Source organism: Hipposideros armiger, unplaced genomic scaffold, assembly GCF_001890085.2.
Source record: "Hipposideros armiger isolate ML-2016 unplaced genomic scaffold, ASM189008v1 scaffold_145, whole genome shotgun sequence".
Taxonomy (NCBI): Eukaryota; Metazoa; Chordata; class Mammalia; order Chiroptera; family Hipposideridae; genus Hipposideros; species Hipposideros armiger.
In genome coordinates, this window is record NW_017731495.1 from 2,773,645 (window position 1) to 2,795,877 (window position 22,233).

Below are 22,233 nucleotides of genomic sequence, written 5' to 3' on the forward strand. Positions count from 1 at the left end.
GTATATTCACAAGATTATGTAAGAAGTTGCATATATTATATGTAATACAATATTACTTATATACATATGTTAATATATGTAACATTTAATCCCAGGGCCTATTTAAGGAATTTTTATAATAAATAATAAATGTTATTTTTTAAAATCTTTTAAAAGTAAGAATATACTGACACTTCTTAAAACTACTTTTAAAAAGATAGACATGAAGCAACTGGTTTTTTTTTCTACTGGAAACATTTTAGAGTCCTTAGCTAAATCTGTGGAGTAGACTTCTTGGAGAAATGAAATATTGAAAAGATAGAAATAATCAAGTAGGCTAGATTATGCTCACAGGTGGACTTAAATAGCTTAAAGAAATACAGCCAATAAGTCCATTTTTAGATGTTTCTCTTGAGGTACAAGCAGTCAATTTCTGCAATTTATTTTTGATATACTTCTTCGTGAGACTTGTCTGTATTTCATTAACAAAGAAAATATCCGATGTATTGCTTTTATTACATTGCCAGTAGTTGATCACATACCTTAAAAATCCCAGAAGTTGAGGGGGAAAGATGGCAAGTGTCATAAACTGCTTATTTCTTCATTAACCACTTAACCAATATCGAATATTTAGTCATAATTTCTGTTAACCACTTAGCAAACAATTTAGCGGGTCAGGCAAACTAATTCTAATTTCATTATAATTTTCACTGTTTTTGTTTTGATTTTAAGCTGTAGCTTATAGTCATAACATATTTTATTCTGTACAATGCTACACAAACTACACAAATGTTAATCTACTTATGTTGTAATCCAGGTAACATTGCGTTAGAGTCTGGACTCTTACTGATGAAAATTGTATTTTTTCCTCCATCTAATCCACAACTTTAGTGTTTGCAGTTAGAGTTCATTTTAAAAGTGGTTTTAATACTTAAAAGTCTTTTGAAAGGCTTCTAAAACTTGGCAGTCTCAACAAAATGTTTTTTCTGACTTCCTTTTTAAGTCTCTGTATGGACTTACAGTAAACAAACTTTTTGAAGCGGGAAACTCGAGCCATAATTCAGGAACAGATGAATAGAACACTAACCACTTTATTCTGAAATGCACATTTTCAGTTGTATATAAGATGCCTTAAAGCATCATATAAATATTTTAAGATGTTTCCTAACCTATTAATGGATAAGTATTACAAAGACTAAGATTGGATTCATTAAACAAAACCCACTGTAGGATTTGGAAGAGAAGCTCTTCTGGATCTTTCAGTGGGCCTATCTCTGGTCACTTTTAAAATCCTGGTTTGAATTGTAATATTCATAATTATTTCAAAAGTTATATTATATAATCATGTGACCTCTGCTACCTACCCTCTTCCCTAAACTAGGGGTTTATCAATAAGTTTCTAGCATCGTATATGCATTTTTGCTAAATTGTCATTTTTAAGAAAAGCTTCATGACTCTAAAAATGGCGGTCATGGGTATTTTATATTGTTACGTCATTAATATGCCCTTTCAACCATGTGAGGTATTAATACACCTTTAAAAGATCCTCTTGAATTTCAGGATGATTGTACTAGACCTTTGTAAGTAAAGTAATACCTAATCTGTTTTTCATTGAACAATTTCTCTTCAGGTAGTTCCCAAACTGTTCTGTAAATTTATATATAATATGGTTAATTTGAAAATAGTAATAAAAAAACCTGCTGATTCTTTTTTTTAACCTTTACTAAATTTATTGGAGTGACATTGGTTAGTAAAGTGTACAATTCTATATCATCTATATATCACATTGTGTGCTCACCATCCAGAGTTAGTTCTTCTTCCCCCACCATATATTTGACCCCCTTTTCCTTCTTCTACCACCTCCACCCCTACCCTCTGGTAATCACTCAACAACAAAAAAGCAAACAATCCATTTAAGAAATGGACAGAGGACATTGAACAGACGTTTCTCCCAAGAAGACAAGCAAACAGCCAACAGATATATGAAAAGATGCTCAACTTCACTAGCTATTAGGGAAATGCAAATCAACACCACAGTGAGACACCACCTCACACATGTTAGAATGGCTGTTATCAACAAGACGAGTAATCACAAGTGTCCGAGAGGCTGGGGAGAAAAAGGAACCCTCATACACTACTGGTGGAATATAAATTGGTACAGCAGCTATGGAAAACAGTATGGAGTTTCCTCAAAAAATTAAGAATAGAATTACCATATGACCCAGCAATCCCTCTTCTGGATATCTACCCAAAAAATCTGAAAACATTAATCCGTAAAAAATCTGCTGATTCTTAAAGTGATATCCTCTCTGTTTTATAACCTGAATATTTCTCAACAAACCTGTAAAGAAATTAAAGTACAATATATCTTGTCTTCATATGGAATCTAAATGTGAAAGTAAAGATAGGTATAAGAAATATAATAACTAAAGCTGGAGACCTTTAGGACACTTAAGATATCTGAAAGCAGAGTGATTAAATCCATGTCCTTATACAGAGGGTGCCAAAAAAATGGACACACATTTTAAGAAAGGGAAAAGCTGTATTAAAATTGTGATAATATATACCGATAACAAAAGATGAATACAGTCATGTGTATACATTTTTTGGCACCCCTAATATATAGAATATCTTTTATTTCTTAGAGTTTTTGCTCTCCTAACCTTTATTTTTATTTCTACTATTCTCTATAAACTTTTAAGCACATCAGTATTATACATGCTAACATTCACATTGCACAAGTGGTTTTCCTGTTCCCTGGATGAATTTTTCTTTATTCCTGGGACTCATAACTTTAAATCCATTCTGCCCATTTCTCATTAGATTGTTTGATTTCTTTCTGATGATTGATTGATTCACAATTTTTATTAGCCCTTTTCAAATTCTGCCACGTAGGTAATTGTGCTGCCTTTCTTTCTGTTATATGCTCGGGAAAACCTGAGCAGGGATGTGAGGTGGTAAGGCAGCAGAGAGTGGGGCTAAGTAAAAAAAGATCTTTCCTACCTTCCCTGCGCATAGAATATTCACTTTGCTCTTCTGTTTGCCTATTCCATTTCATGTTATTTGCTTGCATGTTTCAGTTAGACTTTTGACCGTAAAGCTTCATAGTTTTGGCTATCTGGTCTACCTATCCCACGACAGCAAGCAATATGTCTTTGTAGACCCAAAGTTTGATTAATTTCTTTTCATAAAAGCCCCTGCATTTGAGTCCATGTGTGTGTGTGTGTGTGTGTGTGTGTCTGTCTGTCTGTCTGTCTGTCTGTCTGTGTGTCTGTCTGTCTCCCTCACACTCTCCCTTCTCTCCGTTTTTCTCTCCCCTCTCCACCTCCACTTACTTTTAAAATTCAGTTTATATATTTCATAAAAGCAGTGCATGTACGTAGTTTAGAAAGCTAGCAAATACTGTTTCTGGGAGTATTCCTTGACCTCTTGTTACCTATTTCCAATTTTTATTCCCCTGTTAGCTGTTTCTTTTCCCAAGTTTTCCTCTTCATTTCTAAATTTCAAATTTATGCTGCTAATTCTTGTTTATGTTTTTCCAATTTTAGATATCATCTGCTTATTTTTTACTTTGAAAGATAATGATTTAACTCCTTTATGTTACATATTCATTTCCTTCCTTACCCCATCTTACCAAAACAGTGTTTCACCTTATTTTAAATAAATCTCTAAAGTGTTTTCAAGTAAACGTTGTTCCCTGTTGAGCTAAGATGTGTTAAATTCTCTTTATTGTACAGCTTTCAGGCTTCTGTATGTAGTATTTGCTTTTTTCCCCCCATCTTCTTTCTTGTTCTCTTATTTTATAGAAATACATCCTCCAGTAGATTCTGGAGAATTGGTACATAGAAAGTAAAACTTTTTGAGACGGTGTATGTATGGCAACATCTTTATTTTCTGGTCATCTGACCACATATAGAATTCTAGGTTGGAAATAATTTACTAAGTACTGTGAAGACACTGCTTCATTGATGTCTAGATTCCAGTGTTGCTGTTAATTGCCGTGCCATTTTTATTTTTCATATAAGAAGGTATATGCATGTCCTTGCTGATAATCAAGTCAAAATTAAGGTGCAGAAATAGGGAGAAAATCCATTTCTCTGCATGGACATAGCAGCCCAGGGAGGGGAGGAAAGGAACCAGAGCCACGGGTCATCTCAGCTGGAAGCTTTACCTCTTTGCCCAGCACCTTCTCATTCATGTGCATTTGGTGGCCACCAGTGCTGGGAGCAGGGCCCACGGGGGTGGGCACTTTCCATTCAGTATTTCTGTCTACACGGAGTGGACTTGGGCCTCTTAGTGCTACTGCTGGTGTTCACATGGTGACATTTTGCTATATGCCCTAGCCTTGTCTCACCCGTTCCCCTCCCACCCCATCTAGTCCCTCAGCTCCGTTCCAAGTATAAGGGACGTGAACGACTTTCTGTCAATGTCTTTTACTCAGCTCCCAGGGATAGCAGTGCAGGATGAAGTGGGGGAACGTTATAAGCTACTTTCCATGTCTGCCTTTGCTCCAGTTCTAGCTGCGCAGCATCCTTCATGAAGTCTTCCAGATCCTTGCCCTTCTTACCAGCATTGAGGCAAGCTTTGTCCTGAACCTGCTCTGTGGCCATTTGAAAGGGGATCTGGAAGGGAAGCTCGGCGCCTCTCCTCACGTTACTGCCTTGGCTCAAATTGGTTGTCTTTTTCAGTTCACCTTCATAACCTTTCTTGTACTGTGGATATTTCTAAAGCAAGACATGTAAGGTGAAGCCAACCCAGTGTTAGTTCTTCTAGTGAGAAATTCTTCAAGTATTCAGTGCCTTGCTATCCTCCCCTATCAAAAATCAAAAAGAAGAGGTTCTAATATCGTGTATATTATATATCATTTGATCAAAGACATTCATTACAAGATCACATTTTTCATTTTCAGGCTTCACCAGATATGGATTAAAATGTGTTGACTTCTTTTTAAGGAACTACATGCAGTAATTAACAAGATGCTGGGAGTGGAGCAGTCAGTCCTTGTATCTGAAATCAAGTGTGTCTATGTCTGGAACGGGCGATAAACCTGTTCCAGTTGTTTGGGGATGTCCAGAGATGAATTTGCAGAGAGTGTAGGTTGCCTAGCCTAAAAAGGAGCTGCCCTTTCCACATCGTTCTGTTAACTTAAACCTTTCCTTCACATCAGCCTTTGTACAACTTCCTAGGAATCCAAGTCCATTTTAATTCACTTTTCTTCTATCTGTCACCCTTGTTCTGGAACTATTTCCTACTTGGCCTCACTTTTCTTTCCTTTTCCCTATCCCAGCATGGTAATGACACCCATCATCTCTAGATAAGAAATCATATACTCAAACCCCAAAGGGTAGCTGCTGCCTCAAGTCCATGAGCATCCAAACTGGAGAGGGGAGGAGACCAACCCCAAAACACCTGCATTTACTTCCGGCAAAGCTCCCCAGTAAGAACAAGACCTCCAGCCTGTTGCGTGGGGTTGGGGGAAGGGCGTGTCAGTAACAAAAATGCCAAATTTGAGGGGATGACAGTTAGGACCTTGTGAGCTTTTCTGTAACTGCGCGTGTGGAAATGGCTCATGGTTTCACAGAAAGTGGCTGTTACCTATTGATTAAGTTATGCGAAATTAATATACCCGTATACTACTCCTTTGTGTGAACTTCTTACCTGCGTTCCTGGTGGTCAGGCAGTGAACCACACGTGTATGTTACTGAAGGTGTTCTGGATTTACTCCATAGAGTTTTGAGCTGATTATTTGATTACAGGACCCATTTCACATCTCTCCGTTACTGCTGCTGCCCCTCCAGCTCTCATGATTTTTTGCCTGAGCTATAGCAGTAGCTTTGTTACTGTCTTCCGTTGTCTCTCTTGTCCATTCATATTCAGTTCCCCACACAATAAGTGCAATCTTTAAAAAAAAAACCAAAAAAAAACCCAGAAATCAGATTACATCATATTCACTCTTAAAATCTGAACAGATAACCAACCCTTTGCACTTGGAATAAATCCAAACCCGTATCTTGTCCCTAAATCCTAACACATCACGGGCCCCTTTGATCTCTCCAGCTGCTTCTTATTTCCACCCTCTCGAACTCACTACACTTCAGTCACACTCGTCTCCTCTCTTTTCCTTGAGCTCAAAGAAGTTATTGTTGCCAGTGGGTCTTTGCGTTTGCGATTTCCTCTGCATCTTTCCTCAGATCTTCATAGGACTGGCACCTTCACAGCCATTCGGGTCTCAGGCCACATCTCCCATCCTTAAATCACCTCCCCTGACCATCATAACTAACACCTATCTCCTATCGCTCTCTACTCCATGTGTCTGTTTTATTGCCTTTACAACTCATTTGTCATAACTATCTTACTTTATGAAGATAATTTACTTTTCTGCCTTCTCCTTTCAAAAATATAAGTTTTTAACTTTCTTGTTTTCTGCTATATTCTCAATACCTAGAAAAGTCTGAAATGTGCAGCAGGCATCATACTGCCGCGTGGATGAACAGACTGAACTTTTTTATGCAGATGCAGTGCTCTTAGATTGTTTTTCTCTTGCTCCGTAGCTAACTACAACTTTTTTTATTTCATAAATAAAGTAAACATTGATCCTGAATTGAAAGTAGTAACAGTGACTTCTTTTAAATGTCTTGACATTGTGGCAAGTGTTATTATTTGGACATGAATTTCAACAAGTCATGCTCACATCCCTTGGGTCACAACTATTTCAGGGCAATAGAAAGGCAGTATACCTACAAAATGTTGGCAAGCTAAAGTGCCAAGAGATGGTCTAGAAATCGCACAAATTTTCAGACCATAAGAGACACTACTACTTACTACCTTCCACCGTGTGTCCCGAAAATAAGACCTAACCGGAGAAGAAGCCCTAGCATGATTCCTCCAGGATTGGAGGGCACGCACCCCTCACATGAGGGTTTTATGACCTGTTTCAGGGATAAGGGTGTCTTTTCCACAAACTCCTTCAGTTTTAAAATATTCAATATGCCAAGGTGCTGTATTTCGGCACCTAAAACCGTGTGAGGGCTTATTTTCCAGTTAGGTCTTATTTTCGGGGAAACAAGATATACTCAAGTATATGATGTAGTGGGCTGGTTCTTTAGATGGAGAGAAGATGTACCGTCCTCCCAAGTGGCTGCCAATCTCTTCTATCCCAATTTGCAAGAACCTGCCTGCCTTATAACAGTGCATTTTTAATATTCTGTCTCCTCCTGTGTAGCACACACATTGCTGTTATTTCATTGACTACCATCAGCTAAGAGTCCCTTGCTCTGAAAGTCCATAACGACATGATTTCTTTTCTCATTGTATGGCACCTCTTGAACAGAATTATAATCAGCCTCCAGGTTCCTTCTTTATCATATCCACTCTGTAGACCCAGGAATTACGGTATCTTATTAGATAGTATTTTCCCAGGCTGAATCAGGGGAAACTACAAATGCCCCAAGCCTGCTTTTCTGGAAAGTTACTGTCTATCCAGTAATGGAAAAGTACAGCAGATCTCTTTTATAGACATAGACCTAGCATAGGCAGTGGTTTTATAGCCTATTCAAATGTCCATCCCTAACCCAACGCTCTCCAGTTTGCCACACCCGCCCATAAGCACTCCATTACCTAACTAGCTAAAGGAGAATAATTATTTATTATATAATTGTATTTGTTCTGTAAATCATATTCATAGTGAGCTTTCAGTTGTTTATTGTGTCCTTTTCATTTTCATGGATAAGTGGAGTCATTATGCCTTTATAGTTACAGTGGATTTACTGTTTGATTTTTACTTACGCCTATAAGTCTTCTCATTGCTCTAGATAGCTCCTGAACCTTTCTTAGCAACTAGTCAGCCTAAGTAGTGCTGAACTGACCATCTATTTTCTGTTCTCTTCGTGTGGTTTTACCTGTATTAAATGAGGAGATGAAAAGAAAGGAACCCTCTGCATTTGTAGTTCGTACATGCATTATGTCTATAGCACCTTTTCTTCCAGGCCCAGCAAAACAGTGATATGTGAATCCATATTAACTATCATATCTCCATGTTTCTCCTTCAAGTTATCATATCCTGTCAGGAAAGGAGAATTATGGCTAAAGATATATCATTGCAACGTTACTATTGCTTTCACTGACAATTGCTACCCAGTCTGAGCATATCAAAATTTGATGTTAGGGTTTAAATTGGATGTGTGTTTATCCCAGAGAACAGATGGCTAATTCTCCAGTGTCTCATGGAAGGACCCCCATTTTCATGCTCTTAAAAATAGCAGTGAAAAAGTGGTCTGCCATCATGGAAATGTGCCCAGTGCCACTTCAGAGATTATCTCTCTCTAGATATGTGCAAGAAAAATAGTGACTCTCAGTAATCCTTATCCCTTGAGATTTCATGCTCCGTTGTATTCTAAGTTAAATAACACCTGTGCCTGCTTTGACAGTACCTTTCATTTCGACTGCATTTTATCATCAGCCTTGATAAACTAGATATCTGATAACCTGAAAGTGAGACATTGTTTGAAATGTGTTCTTTTAGTGACAACTGTGAGTTAGGTATTGGTGGAATACTAGAAAGTAAATGCAGCTTTCCCTGTGAAGTAGTAATGCTAATAGTTGAAGCGTTTTTATATTCCTAGGGCCTTTCTTTGAACCCTACATATTTTATAGATACTGTCTAATCCTAGAAAATTCCCTATACATAAAAAAATAGTAGCTCCTCTTTTTTTGGGTGGGTGGGGGGTTGTATTAATGCCCACACTGCTTAAGTGAGTTGCCCAAGGTCACTCAGTGAGTTGTTGGTGAGGCCAGAAATAGAATCCGAGTCTCCTGACTCCCAATTCAGTTCTCTATCCTCGATATAGTTCTCTATCCTCTATATACCCCTGCTGCCTCTCATGGGAAAAGAAGTTAATCTTCCAGCTATTAATAGCCACCAAATTGGTGGTAGCAGCACAGTGGAGAAAAGTAACTGTCTTTATACTGCAGCATTAGTATAAAAATATCTGGTAATGGAAAATTTGACAAATGTCATGTTAAAGGGAGTGGAAAATTATTTTAAGATCTGGATCTCATTTATCTAGTTCTCAGAAAAGTAAAATTTCTTAATAGAACAGGGATCATATTTTTTTTTCCTGTTTTTAAATTGTAATTCCTAGAGGGTAATTGTCAACCTAGCCATAGCAGAACTTATTGTCAACCAACATAATAAGAATAATGCATGTGCTGTTGGTGATTGTTATACGTGTATTTCCTAACTTGGTTGAAAGTTTGAATTGCTTTATTGAAATATATAACACTTATTTTATTCAGCTTTCAGTGTTAAGTTAATATTATATTATAAAGCAAATATAACATCAATTGGTAATTTTACTGCATGTTTTGAAAACATGGACAGAAACACATATTATAGTTTCGTCCCTGGACAATACACTCCAAACAAAGTTATGTTGTGTCAGGCATCATGAAATTCACCAGAATGAAATAGGCAAAGCAGAAAAATAGTTAATTAAGAAGTACAAGATAAACACACCATAGCTGATCAAGTTTATTGTTATGCATGTAACCAATTCATTACTTTGAACATTTTAAAAAAGGTGCTTCAGAGATATTTATGTGCTTAAATATTAAAGCATGCCTGATATGGTGGGAATTCACACTTAAGTTGAAACAAAAAAATTGTCTCTTAATTTTGCAAGAATTCCCCTACTAAAAGTCTCTTGATGTTATTTTTCTATGTAAATATTACTAAAAGTGTTTAATTAAAAAAAATGCCATGATCAGAATTATGGTTTAACTATGTAAGGTAAGAGAAACGGGATTGGTAGAGGTTGGGAAATGCAAGGAAAAGGTAAAAAAAAAAAAAAAATCTGGTTATTTGAGACCCAGGTGACTGAGAAGGTACTGGCCAGAGGATAATTAGAAATAAGAGTAGAATAAGCAGACTAGAGTCAAGTACAGATCCTGAGGGAAATGTATACATTTACTGAATGGAAGAAGAAGTAGGTAACAGAGAACAGGGAAATTACTTTGAAAACTATAAAAGTTGTAAGATTAGGGCTAAGAAAAGTTCATTAAATTTGGTGACTCCTGACATTTGGGAGACTCGGTTTTACAGAGTGATAAGGGTGTAGGAAGAGTACTCTGTATTCTTCAAATTATGTTTATCTTTGGTATTAATTGAATTTTTGCAAACCTATGAATTATGTATAATATACAAAACAATGAACCAGAATGCTTAATTAACTGCTATAGGGAATAGCACTGGATATAGTAATTCTTTCATTCACCTGGGATTTTATTGATTATTGCCATTCTTGTTACTTTAGTAATAAACTGGTGATATTTTGCAATAGAACAAGTTACAAATCTTTGTGCCTACAAATACTGAATACTTTTTTTGTTATCCTGAACCTAAATCAAACATGAAAGCTGGAAATTGCTTGTGGATTTTATTGGAATTGGTTAGAAATATGTTTTCATGATTACCCAATATCTCAAGATAGCTATAGCTATAAATTAATATTGATATTAGCAATTTATTTAGTCTCTGTAATAGAATGTCTTCATAATGAGTTTCGCTTTATTTAAAATTATTAGCAATAAACTTTTTTTTCTTTCCAACTTTTTTCTTTGTTATTGGCAAAAAATGTAGTTTATGATTGGTGGGTTTTTGTTTTGTTTTTTTGTTTGCTTTTTCCTAACTGACAGGATTATTGGATAACTAGGCAACATATTAAAATTATTTTTAATTTTGTCTAACAGGCACATCTTCAAGTGAATCTAATCTACTTAACATTCCTTCACAAAAAAGAACTCGAAGAAAACTAATGACTTCTCCCTTAAAAGCAGAACTTACCCAAAAGTCTACACTGTCAGCAAGTGTGCAGCTCAATGACTCTTTCAGCAAAGAACTTCAACCTATTATGTATACCCCAGAAGACTATAGAAAAACTTTCCAAAATCAACCTACAGTGACCTTATTAAAACCATCGTCCCATCCTACAAGTTTTCAGGCCATCAGCTCAAATATAAACAGTGATAACTCTCTGAAAATGTCATATGAAGTAGATATCGCTCTCAGCAGAAAAGAAAATGCACAGGAGGACTTGGACTCTACATTTACTATATGTGAAGACACCAGGAAACTGAAACGTGAATTACCTGAACAACAATCACTGCCAAACAGTAACATTTTACACAGGTACAAAAATGAATGCTCTTTTTCCTTTTTTTTTTCTGATAGCCTTTAAACTATTATGAGCTTTCTTCTTCTTCTTTAGATATATTTGAGGTCTATTTTATAGATCGAGTATGCTCTCTTAAGCATATTTTATTAAACCTTAATTATCATTCTCTCTAAATAGTAATCCATTAACAATATTTTAAAGTCTTTAATTTGATATCTTAAGTTGATTGACCCTCATTAAGCTAGAAGAGACCTTAAAATATATTTAGTTTGTTCTTCAGACTAAAGCCAGATGCTACAAGCCATCACTGGAGGATTACCATGTTCATTATTATTCACTGATACCTTCACTAAAGACAGTTCTACTGTTTCTATTGAACTTTAGCAAACCTTAGCTTATTCTGACATACTCATATATCTAAGTTATGGCTGACTCCATGTCTTCCAAGCAAACATATTCTCATTTTGTCTGTATTGTCACAACTAATCTAAATATGGGAAGAATGATACCTTCACCTTTTTCTGCTGTTGGGAATGCAGAAATCTCTTGATAGCAACTCTATCTATGATGTAAAAATGAGAGAAGAAAACCCCAGAGCAATCAAGGTGAGTTTTATAGTATAGTGTTTTTCTTTATATATTAATATGAAATGGTATTCCAGTGATGTAAGTGTATGGCCCCTTTTTTCTCCATAGTACAAATCAAAGTTACTCCTTTTATTATTTTTTTTAATAATTTTTATCATTTAATATACAGGCTTGCCCTTTCCTCACTGTCAACTAAACATCCTCTGCCTCTACGAAACATGGTACCATCCTACATGGCAATGACCGCTGCTGCCAAAAGGAAACGGAAATTAACAAGGTGTGCTTTAACGTAAACTTGGAGTCCGCATATAAGATCATCTTTATACTTTGTTCCCTAAGTTCTGTTTTTATCCTTATAATTAGATTGTCAATTCATATTTAAGCATACATGTAATAAGCTCTGGATGTGACCCTGGATTTATATTATCAAAGGGGAATCTTGATAAATCCCAAGTATTCCACTTGATATTTGCATAAAGTATTCCATATTTCAGATTATTAAAAATAAATTAAAAAGTCTTCTGGCCTTCAAAAATGTCATTTAATTTTAACTTTTCTTCTGGTTACAATTTTGACTCATTTGGTAGTTTTCCTTTTAGACATTACTGAATTTTCTTCAGTCCTAAAATTATATTCTTTTAATTGATTTTGATTGATGACTAAAATGTAATGAATGAAAAGATTTGTTTCTGATTATGACACTGTAGCTTGTATCAGACTTGAAGTACCCATCAAGAACAATTATAAAAGCTGATAAAACACAACTAACAGCTGCTTGAAGGCTACTGGAGAACAACCAAGGCAGCTAGGGCTTGAGGTTAAAAAGCAAGGACCCTGGGAAAGGAAAACAAGCTGTAGAGATCCCGACCTTCTTTGCCTTTTTTCTTTTTAGCATTTGCCAATTCATGGCATCAAGTGTAGAGGCCAAGCAGAAAATGGAATCCAAGAACTTACCAGCAGTCTCACTGAGCTGGGGAAACAAAATGATTCCATATAGCTTTTGTCTCAAAATATATGCCAAGTTCTAAACTCTTTGGAGTAAGAGTCCAAGAAACCAAGCTGAAGGTAGTAGCTCCTAAGAGGCTATAGTATTGAGCAGAGTTTTGGCATTCTCATGGGACTAGGACATGAAAATTGTTGTTCGAAGATCATCATGGAGAAAAGGCCTATGCTATAGGAGTAGTGCAAACTGGAAATAGACCAGTTCTTGAAAGCCTGAAACAGACCTTAAACCAACTCAATCCTTTTTTAGGTCATGGTGATCTATCTCTACTCTGCCTGCTTGCTAGAAGAAAATCACATCGTCTCTGGATGAGTATATTGGGTCTTCGGAAAAGTCATGACGTATTTTGTCTATGTTTTACAAGGGTCATTGATTTATATAAAGAACAAAGATCAATCAATGATATATTGCCCATTTTGTTCAATAACATTTTGCCATCTTTCAGTGAGCTTCATAATTTCTTGTTCGTAGAAGGACCTGTCTTTATCTGAGAAAAACTAAACAAGGTGCTGATTTACAGCCCCATCTGAATTGAGCATTATACCACACAAGGAGTTTTGAAGAGAGTGAAACAAGTGGAAGTCTTATGGCACAAGGTCAGGCGGGTATGGTGGGTGTGGCAACATATCCCATCCAAGTTCTGATAAGTTTTGACGGGTGATCAAGCTTGTGTGTGGTCTCGCGTTGTCGCGATGGAACACAACTCCTTTACAATTAAGCTCTGGAAATTTCTGGATGATGGATTTGTTCAAACTGTCCAATTGCCATTCAAATTGATTGTTTGGTTCCTTGGTAGGAGCTCGAAAAACACTGCACCTTTAAAATCCCACCACACTGAGAGCATGACCTTCCTCTGATGAATGTCTGCTTTTGATGTCGTTTGAAGCAAATCATCATGTCGGGACCAAAACTGTTTGCACACCATATTGTAAGCAATCCACTTCTCATCACCAGTTATCAGTCACTTCAAAAATGGATTGTTTCCTTACATTTAATGAGCATATCACTGATGTTTATATGCACCATCAAATGAACTTCATTGAGTTCATGCAGAACACAAATATTGAGCTTGCTTACGTATCCCAGCTTCTTCAGGTGGTCATGAACCCTTGAATAATGGATGTTCAATGTTTCTGCAATTTCTCGTGTCATGTAACCTGGGTTTGACTCGATCAGTGCCTTTATTTTGTCATCATCAACCTCAGTAGGCCTCTCTGACCGAGGAGCATCGTTGAGATCAAAATCACCAGCACGGAACTTCGTGAACCATCTTTGGCACTGATGTTCTTGTAGAGCATTGTCACCGTAAACTTTATGCAACTTTTCACAAGCTTGACGCACTTCCTTTTATGGAAGTAAAAGTAAAATATGGCAAAAATGCACAGTTTGGTCTTCCATCTTCAACTTGTTGTAAAATCTTCAAACCTCAACCAAATCGCGCAATAGTTTTTTAGGATGAAGCTAAAACTGTCGACTGTCAAATGACATAGCAATAACTTAGATGTGAATGATTCTAGTACTTCCAAAAATGAACTAGTGCCATCTGTTGCAAACATACGTCATGACTTTTCCGAAGACCCAATACCATCCAGAGCCTCTGTGTTTTTTCATATGTAATGTTTAGCACTTCAGCAAAACTTACCAAGTATGCCAGGACACAGGACCAAATCACTGAAAATCAAGAGAAGAAGACAGATTAGAGAAGCAGTGATCCATAAGTGATGCCACTATTGAGATTATCAGATAGAGACTTTAAAATTTTAACTGTGATTAAAAAGTTGAACAAAATAGACAATTTCCCAAATAACTGGATTCTTTTAAAATGAATCAAGTGTATATTCTAGAACTGAAAAAATAGAATTTACTTCAATTAGGAGTTCAATAAATTATTTTAACAGATCAGACACAGCAGAAGAGAGTTTAGTGTACTGGAAGGCAATTTGATAGAGGAATATCCAAACTGATGTGCAAAAGGATGAAAAGACAGAAAGTATGAAGAAGGCTTAAAGAGAAATATATAGGGCACAATTAAAAGGAAATATGGGAATGTATGTATTTTGAGTCCCAGAAAAAATGAGAAAAACAGTGAGGGAAATAATTTTCCAAAACCATCCAAAGAAAAATCACAGATACAAGAAACACTGGAAACCACAAGCATCATTAGTACAAAGAGAAACATACCTAGGTACATAGCAGTAAAACAGGTAAAAATCAAAGACAAGGGAAAAATCATTAATATACTGAATTAAATGACACGAAGTCCAGTATGTAGTCTTTATATCCTGCAACATTAAATGAAATAGAAAGATACATTGGATGGTAATATTGTAAAATGGATTCAATGACTTGCTCTCCTTTTTCTTTGAGGTGTGATTATGGGAAAGGAGTATTAAGATCTTAAGATAACTCTGTTGGGTTGTCAGAAAAATCATGATGCATTTTTGCAGCGAAAAACATCGAAAAAATACGTCATGATTTTTCCGACAACCCAGTAAGTTACTCATTTTCCACCATGGACCTGTTCTCATCTGCGCAAGCATAAACAAATTTACAAATAGCCTTTTTACTTGTGCCACATAGTGTATTATCTCAGAGGTGCATTTAGGGCCTCCTTCCCCTCCAACCAAAGTACAGCAGATCCTTGGAATGTGTACATTAAAAATTAATGGACTGAGCAACAGCGGTTCGAGTCCAGCCCGAGCTGAGCAGCTGCTGAGCTGCCAATAGGTAGCAGGATGGCTCAGCTAAAAAAATAAAAATAAAAATTAATGGACTGATTTTTCCTAAATGTCTCTGACCGTCCATGACGTATAAAATTTTGTATTTTGCTATGGCACAAATTTGAGTTGTGCAGTTAGTCTGGCTCATATATGGGAATCAGTTACTTAATCAGAGTGATCCTAACCACCATTATTGGTGTCATCCATCTTATCACTAATTTTCATTGTGTCGGTTGTTATTTCCATTAATTAATGTTAGTGACTTTTTTGGTTCTTAACTTGTAGCGTACATGCTCTGTTGTGTTAACTAAGATGTTGCAAAAGTTTATAGCTAAGAATAATTTTTAAATGTAAACATAGTCATTATCAAAATCCAATGTCCAGGTATGTAAATGTGTAGTTAGAGTGGTTTTAGATGACTTAAAAGGCTTGCACACGAACAACTAATATTGTGAGATAATATTAAAGGACATATAAAGAAAGATTTCTCATAGCCTATTAATTGCTCTATTACATTCCCTCTGGTACCAATAATTAGATCCTGCCATTAACTAAGGTTAAAAGAGATTAATGCTAGAAATATACATAATTACTTTTCTTTGAATCTTTCTTTCCCCCCAATTAAATCTACATGAGCTTGAGAGTAATAAACTCTGGTATTTTCCACTTAGCAGCTTTATGTACGTATTTGGGCGTGTTTATATTCTAATATGGTTTTTTAAAATGAAAAAGGGAAGGCTCCATGTATAGTTATTTTATTTATTTTGTATCAATTTTTCTCTCAGAAAAAGAAAATATTACAATCAAAAAGCACTGGATATTTTCAAAACCTACCAAACTAGTTTTTTTAGTGACTAGTTAAATTTAGATTATTAGATTTTTTAATCATTTCAACTTATTTAATATCACTGTAGCAGACTATTTTAATTAAATGAATTAGTCTACCAAATACACAAATACAATATATACATTATATTAACTAGAGCTTAGGGTATTTTGCTTTGTATTTATTTGATTGGTTGGTTATTGTTTGGTTTTTTGTTTGTTTGTTCCACCGTCTTTCTGAGCACCCAAAAATGGTCTCACACTTGCCATATAATTTTGGTTTATTTTGAAAGATGTTTAATGATTTCAACTAGAAATTATCTCAACTGAAAGAATATGAGATGCATTATGTCTATTAAACAAAAACATTCTACCCAAGTAAGGGAACAAAAGCTTAAATCTTAACTTTTATTAATAGTTACGGAAATAAATTAGACGTACAACTAGAACAGTCTTTAGATATCTTCTCAAATATAGTCTTTAACATAATTTGAATTTGGAATCATACTAATTTTAGTATTTTTTATTTTATGATCTATCATAAGTTTAACATAAATTTGTAACATAAATGTTAAAACATTTTATCACTGGACCTTTTTATCTAAATCTTAAAAATGTTTTAGTGTATTTCACTTAAATATGTAACTTATTTTATTAGGCTTTGATTTCATCTAGAAATATGAGTTTTATTCAAATAGATTTATTCAAAAACTTGATTTTTCAAAGTAAAAAAAAAAAACTATGAGTAAAAACAAAGGTCCTAAAACTAACGAAAGTGAAGAAGCAGATCATAAAATAATAAGACAACTTTAAGATAAATAGTATGGAAAAACAACACTTATAGAAAGTAACCAATAATGCTCTTCTTTAGATAATTGAAAAATAAAATCACCAAATGACCAGAAAAGAATTTTGCCTTAGACAGCTGATATACATATTATCCAGAAAGTGTGTTTAATATCTAGAATTATAGTAACCTAGTTTATTTAGCATCATATAGGAATAGAGAATTTCTACAACTGAATATGTTTGCTTTAATAACACTAGTACTTCTTTGTGACAATTTTGGGTAGATACCATTTGCATTCTTGAACAGAGCAGGCAATCTCACCATTGTGAAAACTAACCTCTTTTACGGGCTCTAGAAAATTGTTATTTTTCCCAGCGTTCGGTGTGCTCATACTTGTTTTTCTTTGCTATCATATTAAATTGCCATTTCTGACTACTTTAAATGGGCATACAACTAACCCATGTTCTCCCTGTTCCGTGAACATGCACCCACATTAGTTTACCACACAGTGAGGACTGAAGAGCAAATTGTTGAGGTAAAAGGGAAGCCTCCAATCATTAATCCATTTGACAATCAAATTAGTATCAACTTGTAAATGGTATATAATATCTTTATTAGCCAGAAAGTCCCTGAAATTAGCTTATTTGAATGAGTGTGGAGCAAGGGGGTTTATCGCTGCTGGACCCCCAGTCCTGCCTGTTAAAACTTGGTCCTCCTCAGGGCCTGGGAGGATTGATTGGATTGCTATTTTCTGGGCCCAGATAAAACTCATCTCATCCACAAAATCTCTTTCGTTTTTCTTTCTGCTTGTAAACTCAGGAAACTACAGCTCCTTATGGTTTGAAAACCTAAGGCACCGTTTTTTATTCTACCTTCTGTTATTTGAAGAATTTGTCTTATTTTTCCCCTTCCCCAGCATATATCCATTATATAAGTTTTCAGGACAGGAGTTGTTTGTGCCTGACTTATTTGTATATCCCGAAACATGAGGCCATAATAGGTGTTTAATAGTACGTCAACTCCAATCGAGTTAGAAATTGGACCCATTATAATAATGTGAGATTGATATAAATTTTTGAAGATTAAACAAATGAAAATAGGCTATTCTTTTCAGTGTCTTTAGCTGCAGTAATTAGAGAGACTCTCGGTCTATGGCCATGATTTGACTTAAAAACAAAGTTTTCCAAAAATCTCACTTGCTTGTATTCCCCATATTAGGGTTCTTGCTCCAAATTTGTAATATGAGCCTAGTTCTTCACCTCTTGCAACATACTCCTTTTTATCAACTCTACTTTGAATAACAGTGCTTGCTGGTATTCCTGCAGAACACCCTGGAAATGTTGTTACAGAATGGTTACATACACCTACAATCAAAATCTCAGATTCGAATAAACATTAAAATCACACACAGCTAAATTTCCCTATGGGCCAAAAACGTATTTAGTACCTCCAATTACTTCTATGGTATTTCACAACTTAATATTTTAGTCTTTTGCTTTTTCTTTAATCATTATTGCATGTAGAACATGAATTAGAATTTAGAGATCTAAAAAATGCTTAACTAAAATTAAAAATGTTTCCCTCAAGTTCTGCATCAACTACTTTAACTACTGAGGAAACCTCTGGATTTGCCAAACGTGTTCGAAAAGATAACTCAAGTGACAAGAACTTACAAGAAAATGGACCAACAATGGGTATGTCTGAGCTCTTATTTTGATATTTAATAATATGATCACCTAACATGTATCGTACATCTTATAATGTTTTCATGTGAAAGTTCTTTTATCTACTCATCACGTTTATTACATGGCAAGCATGATCATCCATATTACAGATAAGAAAACTAAGATACGAAATAGAGAACACTCACGATCACACAGATACTTCATGGTGGAGCCAAAATTCAGAATCATATTATACCTCCTAATGCTACATTCTATACTTTTTTTGTTATCTATATTGCTTCATATTTAGAAGAATTGGTAAATAATTTCACTAATAATTGAAATAATTAGCTTAAATGTATTACTTCATAGGTTAGTGATTAAGTATGTTTTCCAGATAAATTATATCCACTTGTAATTTTTTCCTTAGCCTATTAATTTTAATAATTTGGCCTCTGACTTATTTGTGCAATTATTGCCATATTATAGGCTCCAGTCTGGACCTAGTTACAATCACAGTGTAACTCCCATTAGCAAGTTGAAAAAGGTGCTGATGGGGATGACTACATCCTCTCAATTACATATGGGGGGCAGGAGGTGGGGGCGGCCTGTCGACAAAACCATATCTTCAGTAAAACTGGAGGTATGCAGTGCCAGCCAGTTTCTAGGCCTTGGTGTCCAGACTTCAGTTTCTCTGACACTACATTTCCCAAGACTTCATTAAGGAAACATTTATTTACTACACACTCACTATGTGCTAGGTTCTATGATGATAGACCATTAAGACAAAGTTTGGTTTCTTCTCTAACAGAACTTAGAGCATGTGGAATTTAAAGCGATTTCATGAGATAATGAGTGTTTCTAAGAATAACTGAAAACAATTATTGCTTGAGTAATATAAAATTTCTCAATAGCTTTGCCAAATTGTATTGATAAATCCTTACTTCTTGTGGCCAGTAGCTGTTGTTTACCTTAAGTTTAATGGAAATGTCTTGGGCAAATTTAAAAATCAATGAAGTCCTGAAAAATAAAATTTACTATGATTATTTGGTTTAACATGCCATATTTAATAATGCTAAACAATGTGTATATGCACTTGGTGTAGATATGTACTGCCCCATTGGTCTGAAAAAAATTCTCTGGAAGTCATAATTCTGCAACCAAATAATAAATTGATGATAATTCTCAAATAATAAAGATTTAGCTTTTCTAATATGCTTATTTTCTAATAATAGTATAAAATGCATTAAATATCTCATGTGTAAAGAGAGATTAAAAAAATCTATGGGCAAAAAAGTAGAAGATAATACTAAACTGCAGTGCTTGCCAACAAGTTAAGAAGAGCTAAAGCTAGATTAAAAGATCATGTGTCGTTAAGCATAACGGAGCACTTAAAAAGAGATTAATTTAGGGAAAATAATAGTTTAGGTACTTGGGATAGCCAAGTGAAAATGCCTGAGTACACATCAGGAATTACTAGAAAAGGAAGAGAACTGGACTGCCTTCCTTAGAATGTATTCAACTGAGTTCTGCAACTAACAATGCAAAAATAAAAAACAAAGGAATATAAGTGGAAAGAAGTAAAAGTACTGCTTACCGAGGAGTTCGAGTAATAAGAAATAGTGTCGAGAATAGGTGACCCTAACACTAAAATCTAATGTGACCAAGAAAATGAATAAGAGGTTAGACTGATCCCTAAAAAGTCATTGGCACCCTGTTGTGACAGTTCCTCACTGAGCAGAGAATCGCTGTGAAGGCTGATGAAGAACCAGAAGAATGACACAGATGGAGCACAGCTGAGCGGCGGCGGCGAAAGGGGAAAGGGCTGTGGGACCAGGAAGTGCTAGGTTCAAACGATGCTTCTGAATTGGAAAAATATGGAAGTTTAAAAGCCCTAGGGAAATAATCCAGAGAACGAGGGAAAAAAATTGATGATGCAAAAAAGAAAGGGAATGATGTTGGTAGAAATAATCCTTCATTAGTTCAAAAAGAACAAAAGCTAATCTGCAGGTGTGTGTGTATGTGTGTGCATGTGTGTGGACTCACACATATGCACTAAAACTTCAGTTTTATGCAGTATGGAGAAATTAATGTCTATATGTAGAATGAATGGTGAAAATTATTTGAATGATGTTTCTACCAAATGTATCTGTTTTTTCTCTCTCTCTAGAATATAAAAGAAACATCCACAAAGGAAAGCCAAACACGGTCAGAAATTTTGGAAGAAGTATTTCAAAAGGAAATCTAAGATAAGTCACTTCAAAATCAAGAGAAACTAAAGGGACAACTCTGCTTTTAAAAGTGTTTGTTGCCCATACCCTTTCAGAAACTTATTTAAAATCTTAGAAAGAAGACCATCTTAATGCTAAATTTACCAAAATAGCTTCAGCAAGCAGAAACTGAAATTCTTTCACATTTGTTTTTTTGTATTCTAGGCAAATATAAAATTTTAACAGAAAAGTTACGTTTTAAGTTTCTAAAACATTTGCTACCTTTTAAAACCCCTAAGTCAGCACGGTGGTAGCTCAGTTTTACTATTCTGCAACAAGCTTATTAGGACATTTTAGAAAATAATAGTGAGTTAAATAATCCTTACAATTTTTTGAAAATAAGGATTTAGAAGGGATAAAATTACGGCCCAGGATGTGTCTAGTTTTTTAATCATATATGTGACTTTTCTTTGCAAAAATACTTTGATGTGCAAATGTACATATGTGTGCCCATAAAGTTGTAAATACTATTTAAAGTCTTCATGAATAAAATACTAATATTATTCCAGGCTACTACCGTATATTAAAGACATAGATTTTATGTTTACCTTTCAGTCTCATTACTATCTCTTACACACTTTGAACTATTTTATATAAAAGGTGAATTTTGTAGATTTGTATCTCAGATTAGATCAAAATATGTAGCTCTAGAACCAAGTCTGAAAATAATCCATAGGTTCCTTAATGATAATGAGAAAGTGTTTTAATCATTCCTTCTACTATAGGAGCTACCACTGAAGTTCATGGAGCTACAACTTAATTATGTATCCTTGTTCACCTGTCTTGCGTATCTTCTGAATACAACAAATGCTTGGTTATGCGCACTTCTAATGTTATGTGGCCTATGAACCATCCACCAAAGCAAACAATTTAACAACCAGTTGAATATTTAACTCCTTTAGGAAGTCAGGTTTTTCACCTTAAAATGTGGTTTTGGAGAGAGTGAGATGGACCAATGATATGTGGTTCCTTCCAGCTCTGACACTGGTGATCCATGTTCATAGAAGCACACACAAAATTGTCATGGGGAGAGCCACCGTGTACACGTTCTTTTTTTTTTTTTTGGTCCCTTTGTCATTAGTCCTTTGGTTGTGTTGCCTATTTAACAGTCACTTTTGCCTCTCTGTTATTTCTTTCCATCAGTTTTAGGTAATTATGTGTTTCAAAAGAAACCTTTTTACCCGGTGCTGATGAGTGGCTGGCAGAACTCAATGACCATACCTC

The 22,233-nt window shown here is 35.2% G+C and overlaps 1 protein-coding gene across 1 annotated transcript in view; it reads left to right on the plus strand.

Moving 5' to 3' along the window:
- Positions 1 to 21,550, plus strand: part of KIF18A (kinesin family member 18A) — an 83,318-nt gene extending 61,768 nt beyond the window's left edge. The window contains exons 14-17 of the mRNA XM_019650710.1: positions 10,726 to 11,164; positions 11,907 to 12,014; positions 18,663 to 18,769; positions 20,910 to 21,550. Of these exons, the coding sequence (XP_019506255.1) occupies positions 10,726 to 11,164; positions 11,907 to 12,014; positions 18,663 to 18,769; positions 20,910 to 20,992 (737 nt within the window). The 3' untranslated portion in view covers positions 20,993 to 21,550. The remainder of the gene's footprint in view (positions 1 to 10,725; positions 11,165 to 11,906; positions 12,015 to 18,662; positions 18,770 to 20,909) is intronic.
- Positions 21,551 to 22,233: the final 683 nt, after the last annotated feature.